Source organism: Alosa sapidissima, chromosome 2, assembly GCF_018492685.1.
Source record: "Alosa sapidissima isolate fAloSap1 chromosome 2, fAloSap1.pri, whole genome shotgun sequence".
NCBI classification, from domain to species: Eukaryota; Metazoa; Chordata; class Actinopteri; order Clupeiformes; family Clupeidae; genus Alosa; species Alosa sapidissima.
In genome coordinates, this window is record NC_055958.1 from 5632784 (window position 1) to 5651502 (window position 18719).

Consider the following 18719-nt stretch of genomic DNA (forward strand, 5'->3'; position numbering starts at 1 on the left):
CATGTGGTGCAGGTCTCCCAGTGTTGAGGGGTGACATGGAAGAGGAAACATCTGGAGGCTTTAGTTTCCTCAGCCTGTTTCTCTCTCTCTCTCTCTTTCTCTCTCTATTTCCCTCTCTCTCTCTCTCTCTTTGTCTCTCCATCTTTCTCTCTCTCTCTGACTTTGCTGCTGGTGTGAAACCCCATGGATCTCATAAATAATCTTGGGATGGGGAAGTGCAAAGCTCTGTACTCCAGCACGTTTGACTGGGACTCTCGCAGATTTCCAAACAAATGGCCATCTGTTCCGTGTAACTTGGTGGTGACTCCTCCATCTTGGGATTGGCTGCTAATGGACAGTGGCAATATTTTCATTTTCAAAAGGCAAATGAGCACATCACTCTGTTTCGGTCAGAGCACAGAGTTCCAAAACTGCAGTACACCATGTCTGGACACTAAGAGAGTGTCCGGTATTTATGGGGATTTTTTCATGTTCTATGTTCCATGTTCCATTAATACATTATCATCAGCACATGCTATTTCACATTAATAGAACGCTGGCGTACAGGGCAGGAGAGGAAACACTAGACTGCTCTTAGACATTCGCTGAAAATATCAAAATGTAGGCTATGCTTAAACATGACTCATAGGCACTGACGCTGGGTTAAACATGGGGTTAAACATGACTCATAGGCACTGACGCTGGGTTAAACATGACTCATAGGCACTGACGCTGGGTTAAACATGACTCGTAGGCACTGACGCTGGGTTAAACATGACTCATAGGCACTGACGCGGGGATTTGCCATCTTGCAGGTAGGTTGCGGCAATGCCAGAGGATCACGACAAACAAGCAAAAAAAAGAGGGAAAAAAAACCAACAAAAAAAAACATTTTGCTGAGGTGTTGCACTGATTTCTCATGCCTGGCAATGCACCACTACACTATTTGTATTCACTGAGTCAGAAAGATCCAATGTGATTGGTTTGGATGAACAAACGCTGCAGCCAGGGTTTTGCACTCTCTCTACAGTAGAACTCAAATGAAGTGCAAATACAAATTTACTTCAATTAACTTTGATTAGATATTTTAAGTAACTATGCCATGTAAGTTAGAAAATATATTTATTAAGAGTCATAAAAGTACACAGTGCTACTCTTACTCTGTAATTGCACGGTAATATACATACATAATCGCAACATTGCTCACATTCAATGAGATACAAATTGTTACACCAGTAATGAACAGACTACTCAAACAACATGGAGACACAAAGTGGTTGGGTTCCAATACATTAAAATTGTGCATGAGATAATGTTTCGATAAAGGCCAAGCATCATGTGATGATACTTCTTAAAACTGCCCTGGAGTAACCAATTCAAACACACATACCATTACAAAAGCAAGCATGGGTTGAATAAAATAAGTGTGGTATAGTTCCGTTGCAGCGGTCATACCAGGCGAATAGTATATGTTGTGGTATTTGGCTCATGATTTAGCTTTAGATCAAACAATACACAGAAGCATTTCTTGTCATCACTGTCTGTATACGTTACATCAACATTTCGCTGAGGCATTCCAGGTCATCTGAAGTTTGAGGACTGGGGACAGCAGGTACAGTAGTTGGTGTAGTTGTCTGAAGCATTACTCTTTCAAACTTGGGACACCTAGATAGACATACGTAGATATCCGTGCTCAAGAATGTAATATATTTACACAAAATCCACAATTTGCCCAAATGATGTTGGAAAAAAAGGTATTTACATAGTTTCTTTCAATTTGAGAGGTTGTCCTTTTGACATCTGTACAAAAATGTAATTCGTCCAAGCCATAATAAAAATATTAAAACAAATAGAATACACATGCCACAATAGATATGGGACATAAATAACAAATTGCAAAACACTATAAGATGCACTTGTAACATTAACTGATGTGTTATAATGGCAACATATATTGTGTACTTTTATCATGTAAGGCAATGTGACTGCACTCAATATAAGAGAGCAATATGAGTCACATTTCAGTTGCCAGAACAAGTGTTCCTTCACTAGAAATACTGGAACTGGAATCAAGGCAATGTGTTGTAGGAAGAAAGCTATTCATTTAGATCACTGTAAACTGGTGTGACTGTACCTATTTAAGTGTAAAATGAAACACCCACCCAGTAATTTGAATATGAGTGAATAAGGGGCTCATTATGCTAAGCTAAATCTGGTGCATGGTGTAAAATTATGGCAGCGCAATTCATCGCATATTATGTCACAACAAAAACTGTATATGCATATGCTTGTATACAAGAAATTGTATAAAACTGTATAAATTGTATAAATACCATAACCCGTAAAAAGAATTTCTTGTCATAGGCAGTATTCTTTTGATTTTTTTGAAAACTGAATGTGGCTGCAGTCTCTTTTCGTAAACAATTTCTTCTTATATTACACAAAATGCTTATGAGCGTTCAAAAGATAAATGTTGATTTCAGATAAGAATATCTAGAATCTTTCTACTACTCTACGCTGTCTAAAAATAATACAGTCCTATCTTGTACAATGTCAAAACATCATGCTTAATGTAGAGTAAGTGATCAATCACAATGGCAACTATTTTGTGAGAAACATGAGTTTGCTGTCAGCACTGTCATCTGTCATCTCGACATGTGCATTATCACCTGTTTTGTTGTGACTGAAACAAATAAGAAAAGAATGTGTGTTTTTGTACAAAACATGTTAAAAGAGTATGTTTTGTCACTCACATACATACATACATACATACATACATACATACATACCACAAACTGTACAGTGCTTCCATCCTTTCAGCATACATACATACATACATACATACATACATACATACATACATACATACATACATACATACATACATACATACAATATTTCATGCTTTTTTGTGTTATGAAAACAGCCCAGAAATAAAGACAAAAATATAATGTGTAAGGACCACTTGGAATAACCAGAATATTTGGGCCAGCGTGTTCTCAGTCAGAAAAAAGCAGCTTTCAAATATGTTACACCTCTGTGACCAGGCCAAGTATGGATGGTAGCATATGGAGCCCCAGGGGAAAGCAAGTGCCTAGTTCATTTCACAGAAAAAAGTGAGTGAAGTAATATCTTATACAGTGTGATCATTTTAACCCACCCCCATGAAATAAAACCCACACACCGGTCACTGATGTCCATTGCCGTCCTTCCACAGGGCACGTGCAGCAAATAATGCCATGAAGAGAGTCAAAATCAAAGTCAGTCCAAAAACAGGTAAGACAGGTAGTGTGGCAGAGCTTAAGCGAAAGGGTTCTCCGTTTTGAAAATGGTTGTCTCTATGTCATGGCAGCCTTTGCCATTTAAATGTTCCGAGTGGCTGTCCAGGCTGTAGCAGCCCTGCACTTCTGTGATGGACGAGGCCGTGTAGGAGGCGGACCGCATCGCGTCCGAGTGGGTCAGCGTGCTGCCAAACTGGATGCGGTACTGGTTCCAATGTCTTCTCAAAACGGCCTGGACCTGCAAAGAAGCACAACAGGTTTCACCATGGTCCTTTTTGTATTTTTTTATTTATTTTTTATTCACCTGTAGGGAATGACATCTATTGTCCCTGATCATACTAACACAGAAGAGAGAAGAAAGACACTGGTAGCCATGCACACAGGGAGATAAAACGATTGACACTCACAATTTGCAATAATGAGTTTTTCACACATTCACACGTCTCATAAGCATTACCATGCAGACACTCCCCGACAGCTAACCCCCCATTATGTGATTATAGTATTAATCTATGACCTGCTGCTCTGATGTCCAAGACAAATAAAGCAAGGCCCTATTACTGCTAACAAGGTTTGTGGCATATTTGAACAAATAAAGAGGAAAATCTTGTTTAGTCTTGAGCCTGACAGTGGTGTTTGTGTCTTTGTATGTGCATGAGAGAGAGGAAGAGATAAACAGCATGGGACGGTCAGGGAGAGACTAGAGAGCGAGAATGAGAGAGCGAGAGAAAAATGGGAAAAAGAGAAAGAGTGAGGATGTGTGCAAGTGTCTTAATGGCTGTGAGTCTACTGTAAGAGAAAGAGTGAGGATGTGTGCAAGTGTCTTAATGGCTGTGAGTCTACTGTAAGAAGAACCCAGGAGACCACAGACTCCCTTGCCATGTTTTGTAGAACTCTGGAGTTTGACCAGGTTAACCATGACAGGTTAACCATGAGAGAGAGGGGGGGGGGGGGGCATCCTAGTCTATTCTTACTGCCACATTTGGTGAAAAAGACAGAGAAATCTTTAGAAGTCTTTAAGCAGATCTTACCTCCCCATTGAAAAAGCAGAAGATGGTGGCCACCAACAGTCCCTGAAAAATAAAATATCATCAGACATCTGTAACTAATCCAAGAACTTAATCTTCATCAGTAAACATTTTGCTCAAGTCAACAGGAACACCCAGCGGAAACGGCATGTTTCATAATGTGTTTGGACATCAGGTGACTTGCTGTGCTTTCTCTGTAAACAAGGCCACACAACCAACTGTTTTTGTTTTTTGTTTTGTTTTTGCAGTGACTTATGAGGCGGTCAAACTGTGATGACAGCACATATCTTGGCTAACTATTCCAACCCTAATCATCACAGAATTATGTAATGGTGAACCAACTTCTCCAGAGCCTTCATCTACTGTATAACTCAGAGAAAATAAAATGTATTTCTTATGTAAGGGGCAATCTGCCTTTAGTTGAACCCCCACAGGCATGCACACACTCATTTATTTATTAATTTACATATTCATTCATTCACTCCAAAAATCAGAATGAGTACAATTAATAAATGACGTGGGCAGCCAGTACATCTCCAAGTTCTAGCCTTAAGGCGGTGGCATGACAAACATATGTTGAACTAGATGTACCGCATAGCGGTACAAAATATGACCGCCGGTCAGTCCTGTACATCCGTTCCGCGAAATTAAATCACACTTCAATTTGTCTCCATATTTTACTCCATCCCCCACTCTTGAAACTTTTGTGTATGCTTGTTTGGCATGCCTGAGTGTGTGTGTGCGGCTGCACAGAAAGTAGCCTACTGGTGCTAAAAAGGTGAATAGATTGTAGAATAGCCAAAGAAGATGTAGCATTGTTATAAAACCTTTAAAATCTCTAAACAATCACAAGTAGGGCAGTTCATCACAGTTCATCCATTGCAACTGGATTGATGAAAGGTCACTTACACCTGTAGGCTACATTGTATTTGGGAAAAGCAAAAGGTATCAGCATAATGTTATTTATTTATTTATTTATAAACAAAAACATCTCTTGTCAGTTCCATGCCGTTTTCAACAGCTATCAAAAACAAAGGTCATTTTTGGATGGATGGATTTTTTGTGAATGTTTCTTCTTCTACATAAGATTTTAGTCATCTTTATTTCATGTAATACTTTATTGTTAATGCACAAATTAAGTAACAGTAGTCTGAAACGTTATTGTTAATGCACAAATTAAGTAACAGTAGCCTAGTCTGAAACGAAATGCTGTTTTACATCTAACCAGTGGTGCAAATAACTGACATGTCCAAATGGGCCTTGATGAAATGCGTCGCTAGACTGTTCATACACATTTTAACGGGCCAAAGTTGAAGAGCTGTTGTCCGTTATTGTTCGTGCAAATATAGGCTGATTCATGTTCCCTTGCATTGTGTAACTGAGGTCCATGGCTAGTCTGGCTTTCACCAGACCAAGCTCAATCTTTTAAGAAATCAAAAAATAACTAGAAAATGTAATTTTGAGGAAATTACCAGTGCATGAAAATATAAATATACTGTATATTAACATAAAATGCAAAACAAACTTTTATTTGGAAACAGTTGGCAGGAGTCATAGTTGATAACAACTGACAGTTGAAATGTCTAAACAGTTAAATAGTTGAGTAGTTTAAATAGTTGAATTATTTAATAGTGAATTATTGTAGTGAGGACATTTATTTTGAAACAGTTGTGGGCAGAGGAAATAGGAACAGAATCTGTAGTCTTAATAGAGCCAGATTGTATGCTTAAAGCCTGAGACAGAGTATATAGTTTAAAAGTTGAATTTAGATAGTGTAATGGATGTTGATAGACAGAAAGTTGAATGGATGTTGATAAGCAGATTGCTTAATGGATGTTGGTGGATAGTTTAATGGGTGAGTGAATGGTTTGAAGAGGATGAATGGATAGAAAGTTGGATGGAATGTGCCTTATATCCTTGTAGAGTTGGCCTAGTTAAGCAGAAAGCAGTTGATACAGGTGCAATCAGTTTAACTGACCCTTTGATGGGTCCTAGTGAGCAGCTGGATGTTGATACAGGTGCAAATCAAGTTAATTAGCCCATTGTGATGTCATCAGCCCATGTTAAGTCTATGGGGAAAAATAAGCTTGTTTTTTATTAATATCTCAAAAAGTATAAAGTTTACAAAAGTGAAAAATACATTCCCCACGTGTCCTTTTCAAGACCTACGTTACAAAGTTTGAACGAAGTTTCTACGTTAAACGGTTAAAGCTGAATTAGATGCAGAAATTTGGTGGGAAGAATAAGAAGAAGAAGAAGAAGAAGAAGAAGAAGAAGAAGAAGAAGACTTCGGATAACAGAACAGTGCATTTTCATGCACTGTAAATAGCGGGCAGATCAGGCTGGGTTCACCCAGCCTAGTCCATAGGCACCCGATATTGTTTAATTTTCCGATTGAGATATCCACGCTCTGGCTATTCTAAATGCAAAAATGCATCAGGGAGTTATGACAAAACTGTAACTAACAAACTAGATCCTAATAGAAAGCTGTTAGCTTCCCTAAGCTACAGGTAAGCTTATAAGGTAGGCCTATTTACAACATAAATTGTCAATAGGCTATGCTGGCGACACAAATAAAATCTCCTTTGGAAACTAATGGCTTACGCCTTACAGTATCAAACGGACTTAAATTGCCATATCGTGGCGAAAAGTTGTAATAAAATTCACGCAGCTCCATGAGTCAAGGAAAGTGCGAATGAAGTAGCCACTTCTAAATGGGACCCACTACACAGTAGCTTAAGGTGTGTTGCTAAAGCAGCCATAATGAAATGAAGGTGTCATTGTTTGGATACTTCACACACACGTGCTTTTTAATTTCACAGACTACAACTACCAAGCTGGAATCAAAGCACATCGATTCCCCTCTCACACCCTGCACGCACTCGGGGGGCCCAGCACGGGGGGGGGAGTGGCCCCCGGGGACGAAACAAAATTTTTCCATAAAAGTCTAGTGGGGCTACATACCCACCAAATTTTATGTGTCCCGGTGGTTCGGTGTCCCGGGTATCGTTGACCAAAAATTCAGGAAGTAGATGACGGGGGGGAAAAAAAACAAAAAAACTTTGACAATCCCTATATGACCGCTTCGCTTGCTTCGCTTGCTTCGCTAGCGGCGGTCATAATAAAGCATGTGGCAGTTGGCAGGCTGAGTATCGTGGATCCTGTGGTATGCATATACTCCTGAACCCACGCCACATCTTCACACGTACAGCAGTGACATGGCATGACAGCCGACAAATAAGAGCTGCCAATCAGGCCCCAGCGTGCTTAGAGAAGTGACACCTGCTCTTCCCTGTGATCAAACAACGCGTCTGCCCCTGTTGCAGCCCATTTTTTAGAGGATCTCACTTCTCCAATCTGTGCTACACATCTCACTTCCCTGTGGGCTTATCACCCATAACAGATTATTTCTCTCCTTATCTGGAAGTAATACACAAGAGGATGAGATTACGACAATATCTTACTGACCCTAAACATGGAGTATAATCACTTACAGCTAAGTTCAAGTGGCCCACAGGTGCCAAACACCACATTAGAGATGCTAACAAATGCTAGTCTGTGGTTAAACTAATACATAACAAATGAACAAACAAACAAACCATGTCGGCTCCTGACAAAACAACAATTTGTGAGATGAAACAATTTATGTACCTTGCAGTGATTATGTAGGGAAAATGGGAGACTCTATAGGGGGAAACAGCTTTGACTTTTGTCCCAAGGATTCATGAAACAAACACAATAAACAGACTTGCCAGGTAGGGCTGCCAAACACTGGCCCAGACATTACATGGTTCAAAAACCCAGGAAAAGACCATGGTGAAGTTAAAGCAGCTACACCCCAAAGGAACTACATTGAATGTGCTCCAGTTATTTCTGCAGCTGTGCACTGAGTTATAACTCAGCCCCTAATGAGTTTTGAAGCCAGCTATAGTGCACCAACCCTCAGCTCTGTCACGAACCCCCACCCACCACTCCTTAGCTCCTGGACAGTCCAGCCTTACCTGATAGTTCATCAGGATATGCATGACGTAGTCATAGATCTCGGAAGAAACGCGGCCCTGGGGCTTGTAGGGCAGCAGGACGTACTGAATGCCCAGCAGGGGCACCAAGATGAGAGTGGCCCGCACCGCCTTCATGTACAGACTAGACTCGGCCTGGTGAGTGACCTTCAGCTTGGTGATGAGGACACGCACAATATTCAGCAAGAAGAATAAGTTCACCTGGAACAGGGAAAGAAACCCAATTAGCTCCTATATGACTGAAGGGTTCCCCTGAAGTGGCCTACATTGTAAACTGGAGGTGGGGATTGGGGATAGTGGAGAGATATTTTTCAATTGTGCACTTCTGTTTTGCAGGAATCGATATATGACACTAATGTAGCTATTCTCTGTCAGCTTTCCCCTGCAGGACTATAAATGCTAACTGGGTCAAAAGCAGACACAGAGAAATATTCACTTCATCATTTTGTTGATCTTTTATTTTTTCATAAGGAGAGAATAAATCCCCTGGATGGGAGCACTAATTAAGCAAGCAAGGAGATAAAAATATTTCAGTGAGCAACTTTACCATGATAGTCTGAGTCAGTCATAACCTACACACTGAAACTTTCCTCATTAGGCTATGAAAAATGAAATGAAATACAGTTGGCTTACCAATAAGGCTGCACAAATGGGACCGTGAATAATATATAGTAGTGATGTATTCGAGCTGATCCAGCAGCTGTGAATGTGGGGAGGAGAACAGAAAAAAATGTTTTGCTCTTAATCCCAAAATGCAGTAAGATCTATTGCAGACAATAAAAATTAGCTTCAGGCCGATGGGATCTATGTAAGCTGCTAGGAGTCAGATTTAAGGAAAAATTGGATTTGCTATAAATATTTAAAGGCTTCAAGCACTCTCTAAGAAGAAGAATGGCTAATGGGAGATTATGCTGAAATGATACAGAGCGCAAATAAGCAACTGTTGCTGGATGTTTGCTTATTGAGAAAGACTAATATAATTAGGCAGCAGTTATTGGACACAATCCTGGTAAAATGGTATGCTAACTGCTCATGATAGCTGCTAACACATCCCCTGGCTGGGTTTACATTTAGCAACTTCTCGACCAAGCTCCTTAGTTAAAGCACATAGAGAATTCTAGTCTCTCCGAGTTTAAAATTATAATATGGTATATTGTATATATATTATCCAGTAAGCCATCCAGTAAGATACATTTCCTTGATTGTCATGCATTTGTTTTAGTTAGCATTCAGAGGGAGATGGGCGAGACTGATTACGCATTCAGTTGTTTTGCATGAATGAAAACGCCAGGGAACCGTGCTACAAAGAACAGCTGGATGGCAGGGAAATGTCTTGATCATGGGATCAGTCACAAGTTTAAAACATTCAGCATAAAATGAAAAGACATGCTGTGTGCTTTTTGTGTACTGGCCAACTGCTATGTGTGTTCTGCACTTTCCAGCTTAGATATAGCCCTGCCCCTATGTAGTTTTGTCAGAGCCTAATTAGGTCACAGTATAGTATATATACTCTTTTGATCCCGTGAGGGAAATTTGGTCTCTGCATTTATCCCAATCCGTGAATTAGTAAAACACACACAGCACACAGTGAACACACAGTGAGGTGAAGCACACACTAATCCCGTAGCTGCCTGCTACAGCGGCGCTCGGGGAGCAATGAGGGGTTAGGTGCCTTGCTCAAGGGCACTTCAGCCGTTCCTACTGGTCAGTGTTCGAACCGGCAACCCTCCGGTTACAAGTCTGAAGCGCTCACCAGTAGAGCACAGCTGCCCCCAAGGTCACTGCTCTACTGTACACATTCATTTAGCTCAGCCCCACAGATTGAACTCACTTACTTGTCATTGTAGTAGTAGCTGCGCGCTATGGCATGTATAGTAGCTGGTATTAGAGGGAAACCTAGAATAGACAAAAAGGAAACACAACACTTTAAGTGGGTATATAGAACTTTCTGCATTCTAATGCTCGGAGGGTGAGACCATTTAGTTATACTTACCCCAGCCAAGCAAATAGTACCACATTAAGTGCTGCTTCTCTGCAAACACTGCCACCACAATGAGAGTGTGCAAATAGATTCCCTCACACAGCATCCAGAAGTAATTACACCCAAACAGGTACAGGTGGATGAACTGAGACACTTTGCAGCTGGCCTGAGATGGAAAATGTGAGGAATAAAATGTGAATCAGCAGAAATTAAAGGAGTTAAAGGTATGCTTTATCTCATTCAATAGTATTATTTGTCTCCACTTACTGGATTTCTCTGGACTAACTCTTGATTGTTTACCACAGCGGTGAACCAAATGATAGTGACAACCGAGTTTAAGACAAAGGAGAAAAACAGATTTTTGTGCAGGGTTATCCTCTGGCAACTTAAACTCCTGAAATAAAAACATAAAGACAAAATCACTCTACAATGCTCATTGTCATGAAACATTTACAATAATGCATTTTGTGATATAACATGCATATTAATGTGTAATTATACGATTAATGTTTCACTTACTTGAAGTGGAAAAATATTCCTAATGAAATGAACAACGCTGTTAGAGAAAGGCCATGTCCAATTAAGGCTAAGTACAATAAGTTCTGTGCCGTCTGAAATAAACGATAGAGATAAAACCAATTAAAACCAACCGGGTCTTCCACAGCTGACAGAATCTCATATGGTGCAAACACAGAGGAGCACAAATGAGGAATTAATTGCATGGTTGCCAGACGTACTATTCTTCCTTCCTTTGTGTGCTCATTGCATCTGGTGTAGTTGGACCAGGTCCTGTTGCTGTCGGGGTGCAGAAACCAGTGTCCATTCTCATTGCAGATCTTACTGACCATTTCTGTTTCCCCAAACAAGACAGATGTAAACAACATATTTTCACCACATTCTTCATACACCAGTGCTCTTCCAGAAAGGGCATCATTGGGTTTTCACTTTGTAGAAATCACTTAAAGACTTCATAAAGCTGCTCCTTTAAAAGGATGTTTAAAGGATGTTTATCTTTTCATCTGGTCACAACACTCGGTTTTAGAATGCTATTATATGGTATTAATCATACCGCTTCTATCTGAACTTGCGCTTGAGTGAAATAAACACAGTAAACATACAATCTGGGAATGGCCAGAATCGCAGACCCTAAAAAAAGACAAATAAAGAGCAGTCATGTCTGTTTAGCTTCCTGTGCTGTGTGTTCCCTGCCCTTCCAGCTGGGTCAGCTTGGGTGAGCTCTGTGTGTCTGGGTGAATCAGAGCGCTCTTTTTCAATCTCACCAGATGGGTCGAAGTCGGTGAAGTAGTCTGGGCAGTGCTGCTCGGAGGTGACGCCCGCCTCGGTGTCGTCCCAACACAGCCAGCCATCCCACGTCTTGTTGCACACGGGCCCAGCTGCCCAGCCAAGCGAGAGCAGACCAAAAAAAAAGAAGAAAGGAAAAAAAACAATAAGGGCCAGAGTCACTACAGGCGATGACACACTTCCTATTGAACAGTGTGTTGGAAGTGGGGGTATTTAAGGGAGAGGGCTCAAACTAGGAAAGAGCAGTCAGGGGAGACTGCTTTCACACATATCTGTAATGCAGTGTGATCATTATTTCACCTTCAGAGAGGAGAGACTATGTCTTTGACACAGAGCGCAAACTTTAACATCCTGTGTCAACTCAATAATCCCAAATGGGTCTACAGATTTACCAGACCGCTTTAATAATAATAATAGTAATAATAATAATATTAATAATAATAATAATAATAATAATAATATTAATAATATTTTTTTTTTGTTACTGTGGCCATTTATGATCCAATCAGCGACATATCAGAAATATAGATAAGAACATGTAGCAATAGAGAAGAATCAGTCATTCCTCTTTGTTGCTTTGGCCGTTTATGATTCAATCAGCAACATATCAGAAATACTTAACAGTATATATAGGCTTTGCTAGCAAATGCTTAGGCCCCGTAGAGGCCCAGTTTAGGATTGGTTGGCAAATAACAGCTCGTTTGACAATCTTTAGATGCACCTACACAGCACATTCTTGTGTGAGTCCTGAGCTCATATTACTAATTCAGTTAATTTTTCCAACCCTCTTTTGCTGATGTTTTACAAATAATGTTGTAGTGTCCTCACATATCATATGGCTTATTCTGACCTCCGGCACCCTCTTGTCTCTTACATTTAGCTTACTGCCAGCCTACAGTGAGGGGACATTTCACAACGACCTGCCTGTGCGCAATCTGTTTATTTTTACAGGCTTGCAAAAACAAATCCCCAAATGTTTCCCATCTTAATGAGATGATTGCTGAATGTCCAAAGTCTTCCTCTGGTTTCCAAGTCGTTCCCAAAGGATCTCAAATCTGCCTGAGATCAGTTCTGAAATAGGGTACTTTAAGTAAAACTCCACTTCATTAGACAGAGAGAACCAGCAAACTAAACTAAAAAAGGTATCAGCCAAAGACAGTATCAGAACGACTGATGAGAGAGGTCTTTTCATGTTTTCTCAGGTCTTGAGCATTGTAGTAGCCAAACAAATAAACAAGAGTAGGCCTACAAACAATTAGTGTGTATGTTGTCTTATGGGAACAATAAAATGTTGGCTGAAGATATTGCTGTACCTTTCTTCTGGCTTGTGTCTTTCAAGATTCTCTGGTAGCACTCGAACTGTGCTGTCACTATCTTATTTCTGGTGACGCCAATCTCAGTGTACACATGGTGAGTCTGCTGCTGGTGGCTTCCATTGGTCTCAGGGCTAGCTTTAACAAACACCTGGTGAATACACACAAATCAATCAACTGTACCAAAAGCAAAAAGTAACCTTTTGAGTTAAGAGCCATATCAAATAATGATATAAATCTGAAACCGCTATAGAGCTCAAGTTAAGGATAGGTGTGGGGTTTTGAACATTCTAACATAAGATTCAAGGTTCTAAAATTCTATGTTGAATTCAATGAACCCAGATATTCTTCAGAGCGTTCATTTTCCAACATTCCCGTCACACCGGTGTGACCGTACAGCTTGAAGGGTTAACAAAATAATCATGAAGTGCTTGATTTGGCCAGAGGGTTGCTGGTTCGAACCCTGACCAGTAGGCACGGCTGAAGTGCCCTGGAGCAAGGCACCTAAACCCTCACTCCTCCCCGAGCGCCGCTGTTGTTGCAGTTGCTCACTTCGCCGGGATTAGTGTGTGCTTTACCTCACTGTGTGCTGAGTGTGTTTCACTAATTTACGGATTGGGATAAATGCAGAGACCAAATTTCCCTCACGGGATCAAAAGAATATATATACTATATATAATGAAGTATGTACAGTATGGTACTGTCATGAATGAGGCAACTTTCTGACTAATAGTTTGACTTTAATCAAACTATAGTAGACGCAAAACACTCAGGAAGACGTAGAGTAACAATAAACTGTCTTAACAATTTTAGTAATCTTAGGAAAATCTGAATAAAAAACATGATTGTACATTTAGCTTCTGTGAATTGTGTGAAATATACCATTTCACAAGAATGAGCAGAGAGCAGCTGTTTAGCGTTAAGCTGGGAGTTGTTTGTGACATGTTGAAACCCTTTAACCTTCCTCATCTATGGTGCTTCCTGGAAGGAGGGGACAAACTGGACAAACAGCGCGTTCTTTTCCTCATTCAAATGAAGGCCGCTATTAAATCGACTACTATATACACTTGTGTATTTCCATCATTAACAAAACAACAAAGTTAAACCTAATACTGGCTTAAACTCACACAGAATATCTATAAACATGGTATAAAATGTGGTTCATAAGACACTAAATTCTGAACACAAAAACAGCCTCTTTCCTACAGATGGTCTGTCTCCGTTTCCAGTCTCTCTACATTCCGTTTAGGAACATGCATCATCCAAAGCTACACAGCAAATTACCTCGGTGACTGAGCTGAGTAATAGGAGGGAGATCATCCAGGAGTACTGCATCTTCTTCTTCGGCATTCCCACTGATCCTTTATTGACCTATAAAGGAAGAGAGCTCGATAAAACACCATTCCACACTCGGAGAGTTCTGCTCCCTCATTAAGAGTGGCCGACAGTGCCGCGCTAAAAGAAGCACGCTCGCCTTCCACCCAATTTTCTCCTGTCTAGTAACACAGTGCATGCTCTTCTCATGGGGCAGGAAAAAAACACGATTCTATCTCCCCTAGTCACCTTGGCTCGCACTGCATCAGGGGCCGCACAGCTGAAGGTAGGGTGAGCTGCACCGAAGGACACTATGCACTCGGTGGCCGATGCACTCTAATGTGAAAGCTGCTGCTCCAAAGACGCCCTGGAGAAAACTGCACAGTCAAGTCCAGTGGACACGCACTGAAAATATGCTTGGATAGAATACTCTCCACTCTCCACAACCTCCCAAAACACTACACACAAAACACTACCTTTTTATATCTCAGACAGATCTTATGTAATAAGCATGAAATCTGTTTGAATGTTAAGTGCAGGTTTTTGGAACACACTGGGCAAAAAGGTCCATGTGGGAGAGATGGTGTCAGTGGACAAAGTGATGACAGAGAGGGTTTTGAAACCTCCTGCAGTGACCATTTGGCAAACTCAGAGTAATATTAAATAACACAGTGCATACTCAATGAAATGCTTCGGAGGAACATAATCGCTTTCCACCTTAGAGCTCAGCAAGACTCCTGCGCTTTAACAGCAGGCTAAATACGTTTGAACAAAGGACATACAAATTCTAAGCCTCCATATCATTTTGAATCTCTTGAAGTTGTCAAGAGTCTTTAAAACAATCAGTCTATCAGTCTCAGGACTGAAACAGTGCCGCCACCCCACTGCTCTTGTCCTCTCCAGGGGGCTTGGAGAAGGGTTGTGGGGGCGTAACATCAGAGTGGGGAAAACCTGGGGGGTATGGCCAACAGCCAGATCAGACTGAGATTACAACTCACATCCCTCAGTTCACTTCTGAGAACAACTGGAACCGAGGCAGTAAAATATTATGGCAATGCTAATTGAAAACAGATGATGAGATGTTAACTGTGCTGTCACATGTTTTCTATATGCTTTTTTTACTGATCTACACAAAGTGGCAATGCAATGAAATGGGGCTTGTGGCTGATGACCTCATTATAAGGTAAAGGATGCATTCCAACTGATTTATAGAGTAGGGCACATACACTCTTTGTGTGATCCATGACCTTTAGTAAACCCCATTTATGATTTCACATGAAGCACTCAGAAGCATCTAAATACTGCATGGTACATAACAGTCAGATAGCACATTCATGTGACTATTAAATCCCCAAAATGATCCTTGTTTTAATGAATCCTGTCTAGCTCTCTCTAAGGCATGAGAGGCAACACTGCCCCATGCTGTGAGTACACCGCAATAAATCTGTCTTTGCAACCCCCCGGGACAGTCATAGTTATAATTACGGAGAGCATGGCAGCTTTAAACTCATTCTGCTAACAAAATGTTTGCCACTTTAATTAGCAGAAGTAGCACTTAACACAAAACCTCAAAGGGAACCACTATAAGTGCCAGATTATGACAGCTCTAGCATTACCCAGTGAACCCAGGCTTTACAAGGCAAATGCACTAAGCACTTGAGGAACGTTAATGTTTAATAAGGATCTTCAAGATTTTCTATTGATATTATTATTTTAAGTTTATCATAACAATATCAACACAATTTCATATTGATATTATTGTATTAAGTTTATTAAAACATTTTACTATTTTAAATTAGCACACAATGCAGACATAATAAATTGATTACATTTAATTAGCTCTTGTCTGGTGGAAGGCTTTAGCTGCTTTTGTCTACTGCGAAAAACATACACAACTATACAATAGATTAAATATCCTTATTCATCCAACGTAACATCAATTTCATATAAAATAGCTGAGATACACAGCTGCTGCTTCTTCCATTCTGCCACTACACTCTCTTTCTTGAATCTGAACACACTCATGCTGGAGATTTCTGTGTGCTGCCTAAATGGAGTCGGCTCTGTCTGTGTGACTTCTCCCTCCACTAGGCCCATTATCTCTAGGCAAAGTTGCATGTTGTCAACATCCTCCCCTTCCCTCAGCCACAGGATGTTTGTGCCCCATCCTTTGCAAGTTCCTCTGCGGCATTTTGAGATATGGAGATATGAGACTGTTTTCCTATTCTGGGACGGGTTTTTTAGCTGCAGCGTGCTCCACAGCCGTTGCAATTTCATGTCCTGTGATTGTGCTTATGGACTTATCACATCAGCCAGACTGTTGACACTTGCGAACGGCAGATACAATATTTACAAAACTGTGACTGGCATTACGAGTAACTAATTCTAATAGCGACTCTGTGTGGACCCGATAAGAAGTGTGTGTACCCTTAAGAACAAAAACAAACCATTTGCAGATATGTTTAGTGATGTTTACAGTAGTTTGATGTCTTCTGTTGGAAATACTCAGCTTTAATCACAATGAGTTTTTGTTATGTTTGTGTCTTTCAAAATAAGTTTGTTCCTTCAGATGGGTGATTCAATGAACAAATGAGTTTCAACAGAAGTTGTAGATCTAATAGGTGTTTACAATACGAAGGTCATGGGGGACATTTGAATGCTGTGTTTAAACATTAATCAACTGACAGATGTAACCTCGCTGTTTAGAGGCTACATGTAGTCAGCCATCTTTGTTTCTGTGGTTTAAATCCAAAGATTCAATCAAAGCACAATGAATACAACTGCCCTCCTGACTCAAAAACACTTTTTAATTTAATAATGAATAATTTACCACATATAACTAAAAAAAAGAAATATAAGCACCAAAAATACAAATATTTATCAACACATATAGTCAAGCAAGAATAAATATAGCGTAAAAATGCTCAGGTGTCACAGACAGGCCACCTAAACAACACACATCAGAGAGCCATGGCTGCAGGTGCTTGCATTTGAGGAACAGCATAATTTTAAACAGGCGCTTTGTGGAACAGCCCTCTGCAATCCAGGCCATGCTACAGGCCTCCAGATGCAAATGGATGCAATCAGCCCCTTTTATGGATTTAATTAGATGATGTCAGCTCGCTGCCGGCTAAAGTTAATGTTACCTTTTTTATTTGATTATGGGCCTACTAGTTAAAGGCATCAGGAAAAAGGCTTTGTATGACTCCGATCTTGTCGCTGTTGGGGACTGGCAACACTGTGGATTAGCCTGGCACGAACCTCAGTCTGCCTCCAGGCACCACCAGATGTCAAAGTCTACGAGGAAGGGCAACAGTGCAGCCAGCCAGCCAGCCAGCCAGCCAGCCAGTCAGCCGAGTTGTTTCATTCTTTTTTATTGCAGAGATTCTTCCTCATCAGAAGACAGATGAAAGACCAGCTCTTTGTTAGACTGTTTTTTTTCTGCCAATGCGTTCAAATGCACTGGCATTTGTGAGATTGTGGGCAGCATAACAGCCCGTGTGTGGGGGAGTACAAAGATGGCACAGCTCTAAACATAAGCTAACATGATTTCCACCAACAAACGCCAATGAGTAACCCAGATGCCAAGCTTTTTGTCCTCCACCCCTTTGCATGCTCACTGCTCCAGTGCCAGCCCTCGCCAGTCTTTTACACATGTTCAGGAATTACCTGTCATTGTTCCGAGAAGCAGGGAGAGACAAAAGCAAACCCATTAGTCCATACAGTGTTTGCGTGTGGAGCCGCTCTTCAGTGGGTTCCCAGAACAGAGGAGGATATGGCGGTAATTGCCCTTTTAATGTGCTGTGGAGACTGCTGTCAAGGGCTATTAAATTGTTTCATGAAGGCAACATTGGTAGGCTTTCTATGTATGGTTAAGACACCAGGGCAAACACGTGACATCAATAACCTCCCACTACCTTTAGCCGTTAGCACTCCGGACCTGTAACCGGAGGGTTGCCGGTTCGAGCCCCGACCAGTGGGAATGGCTGAAGTGCCCTTGAGCAAGGCACCTAACCCCTCACTGCTCCCCGAGCGCCGCTGTTGTAGCAGGCAGCTCACTGCGCCTGGATTAGTGTGTGCTTCACCTCACTGTGTGTTTCACTAATTCACGGATTGGGATAAATGCAGAGACCAAATTTCCCCTCACAGGATTAAAAGAGTATATATACATATACTTATACATGCCTCTCTGCTTCATTCTATTCATTTAAACAGCTGTTAGCTAATGTTGTTTTAGGATAATGTGTATGCTTGTCTACGATATGTCTGCAATACTGTTGATCATGGATCAGGGTATTCACACATCATTCTGCTGTGAGACAATCGTATCACATCCACTCCATTCTGAGGTTAGAACCAACCTGAACATTAGATTTCCGTTGTGGTCATTACAATGAGAGTGCAAATTGGCCGTGAACACATTTTATGGCGCTTCATGGTCTGTGTAATTAGAGCTTCTCATAACCTTTGCAGCAGTGAGGTTTCTCACAGTGACCTCAATT

The 18719-nt window shown here is 40.9% G+C and overlaps 1 protein-coding gene across 1 annotated transcript in view; it reads right to left on the reverse strand.

Moving 5' to 3' along the window:
* Nucleotides 1-1084: 1084 nt before the first annotated feature.
* calcrla (calcitonin receptor-like a) overlaps nucleotides 1085-18719 on the reverse strand; it is a 23117-nt gene continuing 5482 nt past the window's right edge. The window contains exons 2-13 of the mRNA XM_042084472.1: nucleotides 14188-14274; nucleotides 12904-13054; nucleotides 11569-11682; nucleotides 11026-11138; nucleotides 10808-10899; nucleotides 10556-10682; nucleotides 10301-10454; nucleotides 10143-10203; nucleotides 8941-9007; nucleotides 8290-8508; nucleotides 4292-4333; nucleotides 1085-3498 (exon numbers count right to left, since the gene is read on the reverse strand). Coding sequence (XP_041940406.1) covers nucleotides 3280-3498; nucleotides 4292-4333; nucleotides 8290-8508; nucleotides 8941-9007; nucleotides 10143-10203; nucleotides 10301-10454; nucleotides 10556-10682; nucleotides 10808-10899; nucleotides 11026-11138; nucleotides 11569-11682; nucleotides 12904-13054; nucleotides 14188-14253 — 1425 coding nt within the window. The 5' untranslated portion in view covers nucleotides 14254-14274 and the 3' untranslated portion in view covers nucleotides 1085-3279. The remainder of the gene's footprint in view (nucleotides 3499-4291; nucleotides 4334-8289; nucleotides 8509-8940; nucleotides 9008-10142; nucleotides 10204-10300; nucleotides 10455-10555; nucleotides 10683-10807; nucleotides 10900-11025; nucleotides 11139-11568; nucleotides 11683-12903; nucleotides 13055-14187; nucleotides 14275-18719) is intronic.